Here is a 15,056-nt window from a genome sequence, read left to right as displayed (position 1 = left end):
GGAACCTGAACTAAAATTAAGAACGCAGCGTTGGCAGAATTTGGAGGGGGTTGGAGAAGGGGGCAGTGCATGTGAAGCAAAGGTCAGTAGAACAATGGGGGTGTTCACATTGGATGATCAGTGGGCATTAAGAAACTAGGATAAATATATTGGCTTGGGATGCATCTTTCACCCAAATGCTTACAAAGGCAGTCTAGCGCAATACTAAAAAGGGTGGAGAAAAAGCAAAAGATAAGCAAGTGAGGACACCAGATACAATTATCTCCAACTGCGCTGGCTGATGACAAAGGTCTGAAGAACTCCCTGAACAACAGACTGCAAGATGGCTTGTCTGTTCTCTTGGAATAGCTTTGCCCCAAACAGATTAAACAAATTAGGACTCACTTCTGCCAGAAGATCAGAGGATTGCAGTGGCAGGACACAGCATAGACTGCTGTTACTGGAAGGAACTAATTATGGAGGGCCAAGTTATGGAGTTTGCTACTTACCCTTGGTCAGAGAGCACACACTGCCTGACACTGTGTCAACTACAATCAGCTCCTAGAGGAAAAGACAGCATGAGAGAGATCTACTCTCAGTTGCATCCAGAAAGCACCTTCTCACACAACAAGCTGTCCTGCAATTCATCAATGGGGAGACACACACACACGAGCAAAGGTTCTGCAAGATTTGCACAACAATCCCTTCTCCACCGCACTATTTGGAAAGAGCCAAATGTTCAGATAGTGCTATAATCCTTTGCTTTGTTGTATGGATCAATGTGAGATCCCCATGAAGTTTAAAGATATTAGTGATGCTGATTCAATTTGCCCGTTGCCAAATAAAGCCTTTGATTGGTGCCCTTTGTGCTTAGTTTGCCCGAACTACCCCTGGCTTCAGTCTGAAGCTCAAGGTACTCTACGCTTCGTTCTTACCTGCCTGCTACGTTGAATTGTGTCCAGCACAACCCTCTGCCTGTCTGCTGCCCAGCAGTGCTCTGACAGTGCTGTGCTATAGATCCCAGTGAATTCACCTGTAAGAGACAAAGCGCCTTCACTGAAACAACAGCTGCCCTTCTGGTGGAAAACACAGGGATGCCCCTAGGCCAGGAATCCACATGATAAGCCCCTTTCATGGATGCCAGCCAGAAATAGCCCATGAAATTCTGACACCAAGGCAAAACAAAACAAAACAAAACAAAAACCCAACTGGCACTCCCCAGAGTGGTAAAAATGATAAAAAATAAATTCAATTATTGGCAATTTCCTGCCCTTTCAGGGTAACAAAAATAATAATAATCTGCCACCTATAACGAGTGACTTCACCCTGCCTAATGAGGTCAGCCGTGATGCTGTCTCTCTTCATATATATTCCAAGGCCCCCCAATCCCTCTTTGCAGCCAGTCCCCGTGATATTCCACAGCCAGGATCTGCCTACTGAGCCTGCTTTTCTAATAATGGCGAAGTGGATTCTGAATTCCTGAAAAAAACTGGCAAAAGATTCTGCAGAAAAATACTTGCTGAAGACACAGAACCTAATTGCCATTGCTGATTCCAAACTTGAGGCAGGCAAAGAAGCTGCTGCTGCTTCTAATAATAATAATAATAATAATAATAATAATAATAATAATAATTTTATTATTTATGCTCCACTGGCTGGGTTGCTCCAGCCACCCTGGGCGGCTTCCAACACATATAGAAAGATTCCAAGGGGTGCTTCCAGAGACACCCTAACAGAGAAGGTGCCATGAGCAGCCTGTGGTTGGTTTTCAAGTTTTCCCAATGCTCAGGTCTTTTCCCTACTGCCCCACAATCTCCTCCTTTCATTCCTCCTTAACACCACCTTGTTTCTCCCAAACCATCCACAGCCCTATAGGCAGATTTCACATTCCACACTCCTGTAGTTAACGCAGTGATAAACGCTGGCCATTCTGAACAAGATATGTGACTGTGTGTGATATGCAGTGGTCCTAATATTTGGCTTCGCCTGTTGTTGCACATGGAATGCTTGGCGCACCCACAGGGTTCCATCAGACCCCATCAAACACCCCTGGGAGCTCCAGCACGGTTGTAATACACACCTTGGCTCTGCCGAGGCACAATCTCCACCACGACGGAAGTGAGCTTTGTGTACCAGTCATACTGGGGGGGAAAGAGATAAAAAGGTATCAAAAAAGGATGTGGCAGTGCACAGCTTCCTGCCCCACAAATATTTTATAGCATCAAGACATGCTTCACGGAGGTGCTGAGGTGGCCTGATGTGATAGTTCTGGGTGGACAATGACAGGCCTTGGTTCTCCTTATGCTCTCACTGAAGAGCTCTGCCTCAATTCCTCTGACCAAGCTCTCCAAGAAGCAACCCTCATAACCCCTGCCACTATGGTTGCCAACAAGGCAGAATTCACTCAGGCTCATGCAGTGCTTTGCCTGATTTCTCACACATCAGTTTGGCAAAGGCCAAAGAGCTCAATGACTCGTTCACAAAGCTGCCAACAGGACTTTCTGCATGGGGATTGGGCCCACTTCCTTATCTGCAGAAGAGGCCTCCAATTTGCATACAATTTGGGCCATATGCAAATACATACAAATTGACATTCTCTTCCGCGGGCAGGGAGGAGGACCCAACAATAAATCAGGGGCCACACACAAGTAATAAGATGTCTAGCAGGCAGAAGGCCAAAAGCTGGAACTTTCCCCGTAATTGTGTTTCTGTCCTAGAAAATATGTGACCTGTTGAATTTCTACCTGACACTACTCTCCCCCAGTGCCAACTCCAAACCAGGCAAAAACCTCAATTTTCATGAGCTGTAACACATTGTGAAGCTGTAATTTGCTTTTCCCTGGTGTGTATGTGACTAATATTTCTCTACGGCACTCATCAGTCATTCACAACTGTGACTGTACTCCTTCAGCTGCAGCACAGAAAGACAGGAGCCGGCTCATTTCTTACAAAGCAGTGGGTTAGACTGATGCCTCCGCATTTTGCTTTGTAACAACCTTCTTTCTGGAAAGGGCTAGATATTTACATTTTTCAAAATGAAAACTCAAGAGTCTGGGTCCCCTGCTACCTCTGGGCCCAGTTCAGAAGTGTTCCTTGTGCCTTCACCTCCGGAGTGGGCAGGAGCTTATTCGTCTCTCATGCAAAGACTCAAGGCTTAAAAGCAATACTCACTATGCAGAGACGGCTGCACTGTTGGTGAGGCCCAGATGCCGGGTTCTCCAGGTACACAATGCGACATTGGTCTGGGCTCAGGCGTGGAGACCAAATAGCTTTGTTGTCGTCCGATAACAGCTCTGCAATGGGAAGGGAGACAGTGAATTAAAAGAGGACTGAGAAGTCACTGCATGGCTGATGACAATGATGATAAAACAGGAAAACATGTCTCACCACAACGACCACCTGTCAGGTCCACATAGAAGATAGCTGATCTGGAAGGAAAACCACGAAACAGAAGTGGGGCTTACATGGGAGAGCATCATGTGAGACTGGCTAAGGGGGTGGGGACATCTATCTTCTCCCTGCAAGCTAGTGTCTCCTTCATCACCCAGACACGAACATAACAGGAATATTATTATTAATTACATTTTTATACCGACCTTCATCTGAGGATCACAGGGTGGTTTACAATATAAAATCACAAAAATACGTAACATAGTAACAAACAAAAACAATTCCCGCCCCTGTTTAAAAGGACAGGGTGAAGAGGTGACTTCTCCCTAATGAGGCAACAGGGTGGTTCCCAAACAGAAAATGGGCACGTTCTAGAATCGAAAAGGGCCCATTATCCAATCTGGGCGCCTACCTCATCTGCATGAAGCCACACAAGCTCCTCCATAGCCACAAGACCACATCCTTCCTGGCTACAGGTGTGTTTTGCAGGCATACAAAGCACCTCCAACCCCAAAGACCCCAGAATGTTTGTAGGCCCACTCCCCCCAAATTTGGTCCCTCATCTATCTAAGATAGTCAATCCCACTTGGATTCTTACTTGTCCTGGTAGGAAACTTACCTGCGATTGGTGCAGTACCTCAACCCTAGGCGGAAGGGCTCGTGCCACCAGCCTGCGAACACCACCCCAGTGTCGCCTGGAGCCCAGAAGGCCTGGGAGAGAAGGGAATGCCATGTCAGGTGTGGAGAGGCAGGCGGGTGACTCTAGCACATCTCCAACTGTTGGTGAGGCCAACAGATGCGGGGTTAAGATAGGTTGGAAGACAAGAGCAGATGTATAATGACCCAACTAATATATACAGTGGTACTTCTGGTTGCGAACGGGATCCGTTCCGGAGGCCTGTTCGCAACCTGAAGCGCTGTATCTGCACAGGTGCATGGCGCGATTTGGCGCTTGTGCGCATGCGCGAGTGACGAAACCTGGAAGTAACCCTTTCTGGTACTTCCAGGTCACTGCGGGACACAACCTGAAAAAAAGTAACATGAAGCAAATGTAACATGAGGTATGACTGTACCATGGAAACCTGGAATTAAATGGATGGGGAACACCCCCTGGCTCTTGTCTTGGAAGATAATTTTGAAATTAACTTTCCAGGAAGGAAGCATCTTGGCCGGCAAGCACAGAGTCCTTCCCACTATATCCTAGCCATTTTGGAACAGCTATTATAGTATTGGAGTTGGCAAATAACACTTTTGGGGGTGGGGGGTAACAGGCAACACCGAGGATGACTCCACATTGTTTCTGTTTCAGATACTACACTTGTGGAAGTCTTCTGTAAGTTCCTTTTAGAGCCCCTCCTTGGGGCTAGAAGGCAGAATGCAAGTATTTAAAATAAATAAAAATACCCTTATCCAACTGGGCTTAACTGGGTGCCAACCTTCTCCCTCAGTTTATCCTGTACTGACCTGCCCAGGGGAGATGTGCTCTGGAACGCTCTCCAGGACCGAAACGTTGTTGCTCTCAATATCCAATACACACAGCACAGGGGTGCTTTTAGCCACCAGGGTCTCCCCCCAGTCTTCGTAGAACACAAACTGCTCTCCCTAGGAAAAGCAAAGAGAGATCCTGATGCAGAGGCAGCTCGAGTGACAGCAAAGGGAGTCTCACCTGCCTGGGAGATTGCCAGCGCCCACATCACTGGTTTTCAACTTGGCATCAGTCAAGCGCTTCCCACTTTTTGAAGAGTGAGCGAGCCCCCCCCCCCCCACATTTGCTTACAAACTCCGCAGTTCCACTGCAGGAACATTACCCTCGGAGGCAACTGCTCCCTCAGAGCCAACTGTTCAAGATGCAAGCATTAGCTTTACTGCATTTCAGGTATAAGTGTAATTGGTAGTGCATTGCCTTATGAATAGAGCTGCTCTGAGTATGGAAAAAAATGGCATATGGTGATGATGAAGAGAAACTGAAATACTGGCTTGCAGGACACAAGGCAAAGCAGAAGTTCATTCTACCTTAATAGCTTTGTCTCGTCGCTCTGTCTTGGCCAGCTCCTCTTCGCTGCTCAGCTCAGGGGCTTTTGGCTTAAAGAACGACTCAGCCTTGGGGCGCTTCTTCTCCGCCACGTAGAGAAGGTGCGTCTCGGAGTGTGACCAGGCCAAGCAGCCAAAATGGTCTGGGGCAGGGAACAAGATGACAATAGATTTCACTGACTGACCTCAATCAAAAATGCAATGACCAGAAGCATTCCTAGGTTTCCCAGGACAAAAATGACTTCCGTTATCAGTGCATATCAGGGATATCGGAGGACACCCTACCACCACCAGCACTCCCGAGCTGCAAGGAAAGGGTGAATGTTGGAGCCTAGCTATCCTCTTCTCTTGTCTCTTACAAATGGAAACAGAGCTGCGAGGAAAGCTCACCGTCCTCGTACACCTGGCCATGCTTCTCCAGGACTGTCAACTCGATGCTCTTCACCTTGCGGTTCTTTTCCCACACCTGTGGGAGCAGACACATGGCACACTTAGTCTCTTATGTACCCAGTGTCTTCTCAGAGACCGGACCTATCCTGAGCCACATGAAAGAGCCACAAACTGACCCCTTTCCTTTCAAACAAAAAGAAGCAAAAGCCACTCAAGTCAGAGCTGCCATACAACTGCCTCCCGGGTTAGGGTTAGGGTTAGGGTTAGCATGACGGATAGTTTGAGAATCACTGAGCAAACGGGCCAAATATGAAGCCACGTTGCTCTGGGAATGAAAGGGCAGAGCATCTCTGGAAGGTCTGCCTTACACAGAATAAACATATTAGAGAGCCAGGGTATAAGTCTCTTCGCTCAGCTTTCTTCAAGCCAGCTATATATACCTCTAGGAACTGTTTCTCTTCGCCTTTGGTGTTGCTAGTCTTTCGTAGAACGGCTTTCTGTGCTCCACTGGGAGAGTCCCGACTGAGCAGCCTAAGAAGGAAAACAGGATGGTTAGCCTAGGAAAGATGGCTTTGGTCAGGCACAAAGAAGGTACCAGAAAGGAAGGCAGCTCAGACTGTGCCCATCCTTCCAGGACAAGCAGGGGACATGTGGCCCTCCAGGTGTTGTTGGGCTCCCCACTCCCCATCAGTGGCCATGCTGGCTATGCCTGAGGGGAGCAGCCCCTCTGTCCTGGGAGAAACAGCCAGTGCTGACACCAAGGAAGGGGTCCTTCTGCTGCAAAGGGCAACAAACAAACACCACACACAAGAGGCTTTGGAAGCACACCAAGCTAGGATATTGCAAGGGATGGATGGGTCATGTGGATCATCTCCATTGCCATTTGGTAATAAAGTAAACGTATGGCAATACATATAATGTATTAGAAGAACTACCTCACCTCACGTTTCCCCAGGGCAGGATGACACAAGAGAGAGCCTTTTTAAGTGTGGTGCCACAGCTGTGGAACACCCCTGCCAACCAAGGCCTGCTTATCTTTAGTAAGCAGTAAAAACTGGGATTTTCCAGAAGTTCCTGCTCAGTAAGTGTATGCTGCTGGGCAGGTTTGCAGTTTTGTCTTTCCCTGTGGCTTCTGACGGTGCTAGATATTGCAGATTAGGGCACTTAACCATTGTTTTAGTGTTCTGATTTTCAGTCAGCTGCCTTAGAGGCCCTTTCGGTCCAAAATTATGGACTCTCAAATAATTCTGAAAATATAGCAGTCTGATCTCATTAAAGGGTTTGGATTGTTTTGGTGCAGAACATGTATCCCTGGCACTGGAGGTTCAAGGCTGTGCTGATCCTTGGGAGACCCCCTTCAGCACAAGGCTTTGGGTAGTGATCTGCTGTTTCTGCAGAAAGCGTGGTGAAACACAACAAACAAGAGACTTACTCTCCCTTGATTTCTGTGCAATTGCCAGAGGGGCTTGAGTACACGATGGAGTGGCTGTCATGGAAGATGAGGTACTGATGGCAGAATTTTATATTTTCAGCTCTTTCCAAGTCTCGCTGAGACCACTCTGTAAAGGGAATGAGAGAACTCAGTTTCTGTCCAGCCTACCACAGAAAGAACCAATCTTCCTCTACCACAAAAAATCCCAACATCACTGTCCCATCCTCCTCTTCCCCCAACTATTTCAGGCAAGACCAGGAGCAGACAAGAGGAGCCTCCCCCCACAAGAGACTTGCCTGTCAACCTACCTTAATATATATATTTCCAGCACCAGTCAAATAACTTTATTTTCCCATGTCTAAAGATATGATTTCATCCTGGTTTGACTTCCGCAGATTTTATTCCATTGCCCCCCATTTTACATTGATTTGTTGCTGCAAAAAACATTTTATTTACTTTCTTACATTTATATCCCACCCTTCTTCTGTCATGGCTCACAACGTGGTTGGCAGGTGGTCTCCCATCCAGACACTGACCATACTCAGGCCTGCTTAGCTTCAGCAAAGCGGTGACCTCATGTGCATTCAGACCATACCCAGGGACCTGTTTTAATGTGATTTGTGACTATGTAATGATGCGGATTGTAGTTTGTTTTACTGTTAATTTTGGTCTCTCTCTGTGTGTTTTAAATCCAATTAAGCTGCCCAGAGAACTGCCCAGAGAAGTTATAGGGTCGCCTATACATTGAATGTATGTATAAAGGCCCATCATGCCCATTCCATGGCCAAGAATGCCAACAGCCCTATCTTTGGGCTTTATTTCTTATGATCATGAGAGGAAGATGAAAGTTGGTTTGATACTGAAGCACAGGAACCAGCCAGTCAAAGCCACAGAAACTCTGGTGCTGACAGCTAGTCTCCTGGTTTATCTTGTCAGGAGTGATGGTTCAAGGCAAGGCAAAGAAAAATGTACTCATTGCTTCTCATGAGGCATCCCAAAGTGAATCACAATATAAACACGGGTCCCAACTAATATTGGCAACTATGAAGGAGAGGGTTTACCTGTGTAAACGTTGCAGTATTTCCCACCATACTGAGTTGTTACCTCTGGCCCAATAGAGGCACTGGAAAGAGATGGGAACTGGCTAAGCTCACGATACAAGGCAGCTATCTCCTCTGCGTCATTCAGCAACTGCACAATAAAAAGAAAGCAGCAGCATAATTAGTTGGGACCAACTCCAGGTAAAAGCAACACAAACATGCTTGCAATTAGCCCTTTGCTCATGGCAAGCAACAACTGCTTCCGGGTGAGAAGCTGGAACAGAGGGCAGGAAGCATGTAAGATGGGGACACTTTGGTGAGTTGAAGGAGAGAGCACACAGCTAGCTGGAGACATAGCAGTCCTGGCTTTGCACCTTCTGCAGGTTAGAAGAATGTTGGCTGTAGCAGCTGCTCCTAACTTCTTTTCTTACCTAAGCAGATGTACTGATGTGCATACAGGAAAAATCACATCACTGCTGTAGATAGGAGAGAGAAGCTCATCACCTGCTTCTGAGCAAATTAAGCCGCCACACTGATATAGGGTGTATGTTTCTCCCTGTCTCCTGCTCAGTTTTCCTTTTTCATTCCCACCACAACCAATACACAATCTATATTACTTATAAGTCCTTTCTCCTGGAACATTCTGGGTCCTTAGTTAATCTTTAAGGTGACACACAAGACTTGTTTTGTCCCAAGTTTGAAATCCAAAACAGACAAGAGTTGGATGTTTCTTGTCTACTTGTTTTTGAAACAGACAAAACCAGGAAGTCTGTTCTGTACCAAGTTGCAGGTGCTGCAGCAAAAGTGCTTTTTCAACTACCAATACATTCATCAACCCAGCAGCCCAAGTTAATGTGTGACACTCCAGGCCTGCAGCAATTGAAACATGGTTTGTGGAAGGACAAAGTTTCAATAGCTACATTTGGCACACTATTTACTATGGAAAGGCAGGGCAGGCAATCACATGGTAATTAAAGGCCAGTTATCACTCCTTCTATCTGAAAAGTTCACAAGCATGTGAGGATCCCGAATCAGCAACTTCCATGCAAAAGAGAGACATCAATTGTCATTGAAGCTAAATAGGAGGAGGGTAAAACATTCCCTGCCTCCCTTGCTCATTAACATTTCATTTGTGCCATCAGGGAATAACCTTGGGCCACTGACAACTACAGAATTTTGTTTGGAAAGGTGTCCAGGAAGAACTCTTCCTATATCCTTCCTGCTCCCCCAGCTCCCCCTTCCCGTTTGTGTGTTTTTTTTCTTCTAAACCAAGGATAGGGAAGCTGTGGCCTCCAGATGTTGTTGGACTCTACCTCAGCTAACATGACCAGTGGTCAGAGATGGTAGGAGTTGAGAGTCCAACATCATTTAGGTTGCAAAATTCAAACCCTGAGCAGACAGAAGTGCTGTTTATCAGATTGCCATGGCTGCCATGGGCGCAGTCAGGATTTTTGTTAGGGGGGCAGGACTTTTGTTAGGGAGGGCAGAACCTCAGTTAGCTATGCATTCTTGCTGGTTTTTATTGATTGGGGGGGGCAGCTGCCCCCCCCCCCCCTTGGCTACACCCATGCTGTTTCGGCTGGCCAGGGTGGAAGGTGTGGGGATGCCTGGAGCTGGTGCAGCAGTTGAATGGAGACAGGGTCCAGTATCATCAGCAGTGAGGCTGACTTGCAATGCAATGGATCTCAGGCTGGTTCAGCCCTTCCCTGCCTTCACGTCACCCAATTTTGGGGCTTTGTGTGGGGCGCTGCTGACGGGGATCCTGCCAGTGGCACTTGCATACTCTTGCAGGCTCAGCAGGCAGAAGAGGGGGGTCCATACTGGCAGAATGATGCCACTGTGCAGGTGGAGGCTAGAGGAGCTGAGCAGAGGGACACCTCCACCCAATCTACCTGCCACACTGTGTCCAAGAGCCAAAGGTCAGCCACTCCTGCCCGAAAGCAACAGGTCTCCTTTAGTGCAAGAGTTCAAAGTGCCGTTCTCTCTGCTACAACAGCTACTTCATACACTCAGTCCTCCCTTCTCCGAAGCAAGTGAGGAACCTTACCCTAATAATCCACTTGATATATGGGAACAACAGTGTGATGACAAAGAATAAAGATAACCACCCCCCTCCCCACCACCACCTTAAGACTTTCCCCCTGTAGCAACCTCAATTCGTGCCACATCCAGTCACCCATGCGCTCAGGGTTCTTAAACCATGCCAGGTCAACACGCTAAAAAACAAATGTTTCAGAGCTGTGATGGTTCCCACCTTGTGTGCACGTGATTTTTTTAATTTTTTTTTTTTGAGGGGGAAGAGTAGAGGGATGCTGAAGTACTGCGAAAGGAACTTTTTTTTTCTTTTGACTGGAGATATAAAGAAGAGTTGCCACCCACCCCCAATTACATCTCCATATTGGCCGGGTGTGCCTGTGGAGAAGACTTGTTTCACATGTTGCAGTTGTGCTCATCTCGCAGCTCTGAAAAGCGGGGGCTGGGGGAGAGAAAGGGAGCCTTGGAGCGCGGCCCGTATCCCGCCCCCAGGAACAATCCTATGCGGACAGCTAGCGTGGCAATAGTAGAAGGGAGTCCATTCACACGTTCGTGCCCCTCCGAAGGGGATGCTGGGAGCCCCAACAGACAAACACACCCGCCCGCGGAGCATTGTGGGAAGGTCTGCTCACCGAGCAGCGGGAGCTGCTTCACGCGGGCACAGCCCCCCCCCCGCATCCTCTGGGGGGGCGGACCCGGGGAACCTCCCTCCCCCCCGCGTTTCTCACCGGTGGTTCCATCTCCTTTGCCGCTGCGCCCAGTCCCGGAGGTTCGAAGTTCGGTCACCTTCCGCTCGGTACCTCCAGGGTGGGTGGGGCTGTTCCTTTTCGGTCCCGCCTATTGTCATTGGCTTGTGGACCTGCCCGTCAAAATCAGTACGCGCTGCTCAGTGGGAAGCCTGGTCATCGCTTTTATGTGGAGACAGGACTTCCTGTGTTGCAAGGCAAAGCCTTGGTTTGGCATGGACGTTTCTGACCACCCGGCCCGTTGGTGCTCTTTTCTTTCTAAACCGACCCTTTCCCCCATTCTAATGTGAATTTTCAATCACTTAAAATTGTGTTGCAGGCGAATATCCTGGTGGCGGGGCTTCAAGGACAGTGACTTAAAATAGGCCACCCCACAACGTTAGCCCCATACTTCTCCTTATTCTCCTCTCATCCTAAATTGTTTCTTTACTTTCCTAAATAAATGTCGTGCTTGTGTTTATTATGAATTTGACTCATATTTTCTGTGTAGGTTGCGGGGGCGGGGAGAGGCAACAAATTTAAAACCGTTTCTGCAATCATCTGGCTGCCAGGAACTTGGAACAAAAAGCCTACATTTTTATGAGGGTTGTTCAACCACCTACTACTTCCAATCTGAATTTTATATTTGCAAAAGTCAAATGAAGTTCAGCGATTCTGCTGCTACTAGCTTGAATTGTGAATGTACTTAAAAAAACAACAACCACCAGCCCTAATGGAAATGAAAACAGGTTTGTTTTTAAAAGTAGTGACATAGGTTTGGTGTGGTTGATACCTCCAGTTCAGTCACAGTGACATTCAGGAATATTTTGAGTAAAGTCCAGCTGAGTAAAGACCCACATGCCATTCAGTGTGGGACTCACACTAGGCATTCAGGAATAATAGAATTGGACACCAAATCTCGTGCCAGTATAACTGTTTTTGGATCTTATTTGCAATTTTAGCAGCTCCACAGGCAGGGTGGCAAGCCAATGATCAAAGCCTCTTCCAATTTGGGTCTGTTGCATGTGAAAGTCACTTGTAATTCTTTCACCCTTAGGTTGTGTTTTAGCAATTATGGAGCTGCAGTTTGTCTTGCTACCATTGTTTTCTGCACTGTGTGCTGGTATGAATCCCTGGGCTGCTTCAGCATTTGCAATTGTTTCTGTGAGAGAGGTTTTTTTAAAAAAACAAAAACGGCTTGGATGCTCCTTTACCATCACTGATGTTGCTCAATGAAAGTTGTGTCTGTTTCAGCTGTGTCTGTTCTTGTGATGCCTAGCAGATGGTGAAGCATTGCTTAGCTCTGCTGTTTTCATAAAGGGACATGGCCACTGGGAAGAGGGCAAGGTCACTGGGTTCTCCAGTGCCCTACCAAGGACTGAGCATCTGGGTCTTGTTCTTAGTGATTCTGCTAGACAGCAGTCAAGGGGGAGAGGGAAGGCCCTAGCTGCTCTGTGGTCCACTGTGTTATTTGTGGTGCTATGATAAGCTGATTTTACCACATGAAGTGGAAGGTGACAGAAGGGGTGTCCTTTGAGAAAAAAGCAAGCTGCTGGCAGTCAGCGGAGCGAAGGAGGGGTTATAGAAAATGGAATAGGTCCAAAAGTTTGTAGAGTGAGACCGTTGGTTCTTGTGTGTATGGCACTTGAACTATGGATATTCCTGCATCCCATAATTCCTCACAGCCCCCCCCCCCCCGTTAAGTATTTATAATTCAACTATGGAAGTTTGTTCATGAGCAGTTCCTCTCTTCTTGCCTTTGCAACAGATCTAGTGTCATCCATCCTAACCCACTTGGGTGCCCGGCACCTGCAGCTTTGGAAAGGAAAAGTGATTTGCTTGGTTTTGGCTGTCACTTCATGCACTGTACTTTCATCTCAGAAGGGCACACACGTCGCTTTCATGACTCCATGGAATCAATGCAGACACCTCTCTTGGCAAACAAGGGGTGCCTCGCACAAGCTCTTGCCAACTCTGGCTGCGTGGGACTAAATGTTCCTGCGCCAGTACTTGAACGGGGAATAGCACATGCCATGTGACTCCCACAGGAAAGCTGTGCAGCTCCTGGGTCTGCAGGCATCCGCTTGAAAATGTGAATGGATGGGGCTCCTAGCAGGAGGCAGTGTCTGTCGGAGGCAGGCACCAACCCTTTCCAGCTTGTTTATAATGGCTTAAGGTCTATGGGAGCAGCTTCCCTGCTAATCCAGCCAGCCAATATCTCAGGGTCAGGAGAAAACCTCGCCCTGCAAAGCCGAGTGGGAAGCTGCCCCCACGGCAGGGTGACTGGAGTGGAATGACAAATCACACCTTCCAGATTGGCGCTTCCTGTGTGCTGCTAATCAGCTGAACTGCAACAGGAAGCACTCGGTGGCAGATGGCTCTGCAGGCACTGAGTGGGAGCTGCATCCATATGCGGTGGGTGGGCTGAGAGAGACCCAGGTATGGTAACATGACGGGAGAGGGATAAACAGTTAAAAGAAGAGGGGGCAGGGTAATTGGCTTTCTGGGAGAAGCAATGTATTTGACAGGCCTTGATGCTTTAAGCCCTTGCAGCCTCAGGGTTGGAGACAGCAGCAGGTGGGCATCTTCTTCCATGCTATTCCTGACATGTAATGTGCTTGTTTAAAGCCTTGGATGTGATATGAACGATGTCTGTACCTGAAGCCGATTTGAGCTCTCTCTGTGTGTGCTGAAAAAGTAGCAGAAGCAATTCTGAGAAGTAAAAGACGCCGTTCTTTTTTATAACACATAAAAATCATACAAAGACATAGAAACGGGGAGAAATTGGGTCCTTTGGCTGTGGTTTTTTTTATAAAAAAAACCAACAACACAGGGATTATTTGGGGGAGAGTGCTGGACAGCCTTAAACCCACAGTAATTCAGTCCCTGGTTAAAAGAGAGAGAATCAATATGGGTCCAGGCTCCCCACCCTAGCAAGAACCAAAGTGGTGCCTTCCAAAAATTGTTGAACTTTGAGCTCCCAACACTGCCAGCCAGCATGGTCAGTGGTTAGAGATGTTGGGAACTGTATAGCCCAACATCATCTGTAGGTAGGTAGCATGTTAGCTACTAACCAGTGATGAATTAGTTTTAAACCTTCCCCAAGGAAGGCTCCTTGATTCTGTTTCTTCTGCATTTCCCAATACCATTTATTTTTCTAGACTCTTTCAAAATGTTTCCCTTTTCCTCCCCCAAACTTGGCCCATAGCATTTGTGGTCCTTGTTAGCGATCTTAACCTTGAGGTAGAAACAAACCATTTCCACCTGTTGAGCTCACAAAACCTTTCTGCAGGCTTCCACATTGTTCATCAAATAGTTCATATTGTTTGAGTGACTTTATGATGCCCCTTGCCGCCATTTGTATCCTTTAGAGTGGTCTTGCTCACTGCTGGTTTGTAGGGCATAGATCTATCTGCTCATGGCATTTCCCCTCTAGGATAGCAGTGTTGTTGAATCACGATTCCCCTCATCCATGATCACTGGCCAAGCTCGCTGAGGCTGATGGGAGTAATAGTCCAACCTTTTGCAGGCACTGTGTTGGCGAGTCCTGCTCTAGAATCTTATTAGGTTCCAACCAAGTATCTCACCTTTTGAAAATAAACATGAAGCCGCTAAATGAGATTGTGAAGTGTTCAGTGTGTGTCACCAGTCTGCTAGGATATAGCCCTTTACATCTTACTTTGATTCTTCAATGAAGGGCTGCATCCATGTGAGACTACTGAAGATTGCTCTTGGCAAGACGGCAATGAAGGGAGCAGATCTTGGGGAAGGGGGACTGCGACTCCTCTAGCTTTTCTGGTTCATAGCCTTATAATGCATCTGGCTACATTTTGGGATACCTTTTTTAATGCTACCCAAACCTAGCAAATATGCTTTTGTGACCTCACGGCTAGACTACTGTAGCATGTTCTATCTGGGTCTGCTATTGATGACTACCCAGATGACATCTGAGGGGCTAGACCAGGTACCTTTCTGGCAGAGCACAGATCTCAGCTACCTGTCCTAAAGGATTTGTCTGAAAGACCTGGAACTCTC

General features: G+C 47.3%; 1 protein-coding gene across 1 annotated transcript in view; it reads right to left on the bottom strand.

Annotated features, from left to right (window-relative positions):
- Positions 1-11,375, bottom strand: part of APEH (acylaminoacyl-peptide hydrolase) — a 73,365-nt gene extending 61,990 nt beyond the window's left edge. Inside the window, exons 1-13 of the mRNA XM_079965763.1 lie at positions 11,025-11,375; positions 8,284-8,413; positions 7,223-7,349; positions 6,231-6,321; positions 5,791-5,866; positions 5,383-5,543; positions 4,834-4,971; positions 3,989-4,080; positions 3,367-3,407; positions 3,151-3,272; positions 2,060-2,120; positions 915-1,012; positions 489-540 (exon numbers count right to left, since the gene is read on the bottom strand). Of these exons, the coding sequence (XP_079821889.1) occupies positions 489-540; positions 915-1,012; positions 2,060-2,120; positions 3,151-3,272; positions 3,367-3,407; positions 3,989-4,080; positions 4,834-4,971; positions 5,383-5,543; positions 5,791-5,866; positions 6,231-6,321; positions 7,223-7,349; positions 8,284-8,413; positions 11,025-11,036 (1,201 nt within the window). The 5' untranslated portion in view covers positions 11,037-11,375. The remainder of the gene's footprint in view (positions 1-488; positions 541-914; positions 1,013-2,059; positions 2,121-3,150; positions 3,273-3,366; positions 3,408-3,988; positions 4,081-4,833; positions 4,972-5,382; positions 5,544-5,790; positions 5,867-6,230; positions 6,322-7,222; positions 7,350-8,283; positions 8,414-11,024) is intronic.
- Positions 11,376-15,056: the final 3,681 nt, after the last annotated feature.

Source organism: Podarcis cretensis (assembly GCF_951804945.1).
Source record: "Podarcis cretensis genome assembly, chromosome: 2".
NCBI lineage: Eukaryota > Metazoa > Chordata > Lepidosauria > Squamata > Lacertidae > Podarcis > Podarcis cretensis.
This window is presented reverse-complemented; position numbering and strand designations above follow the sequence as displayed.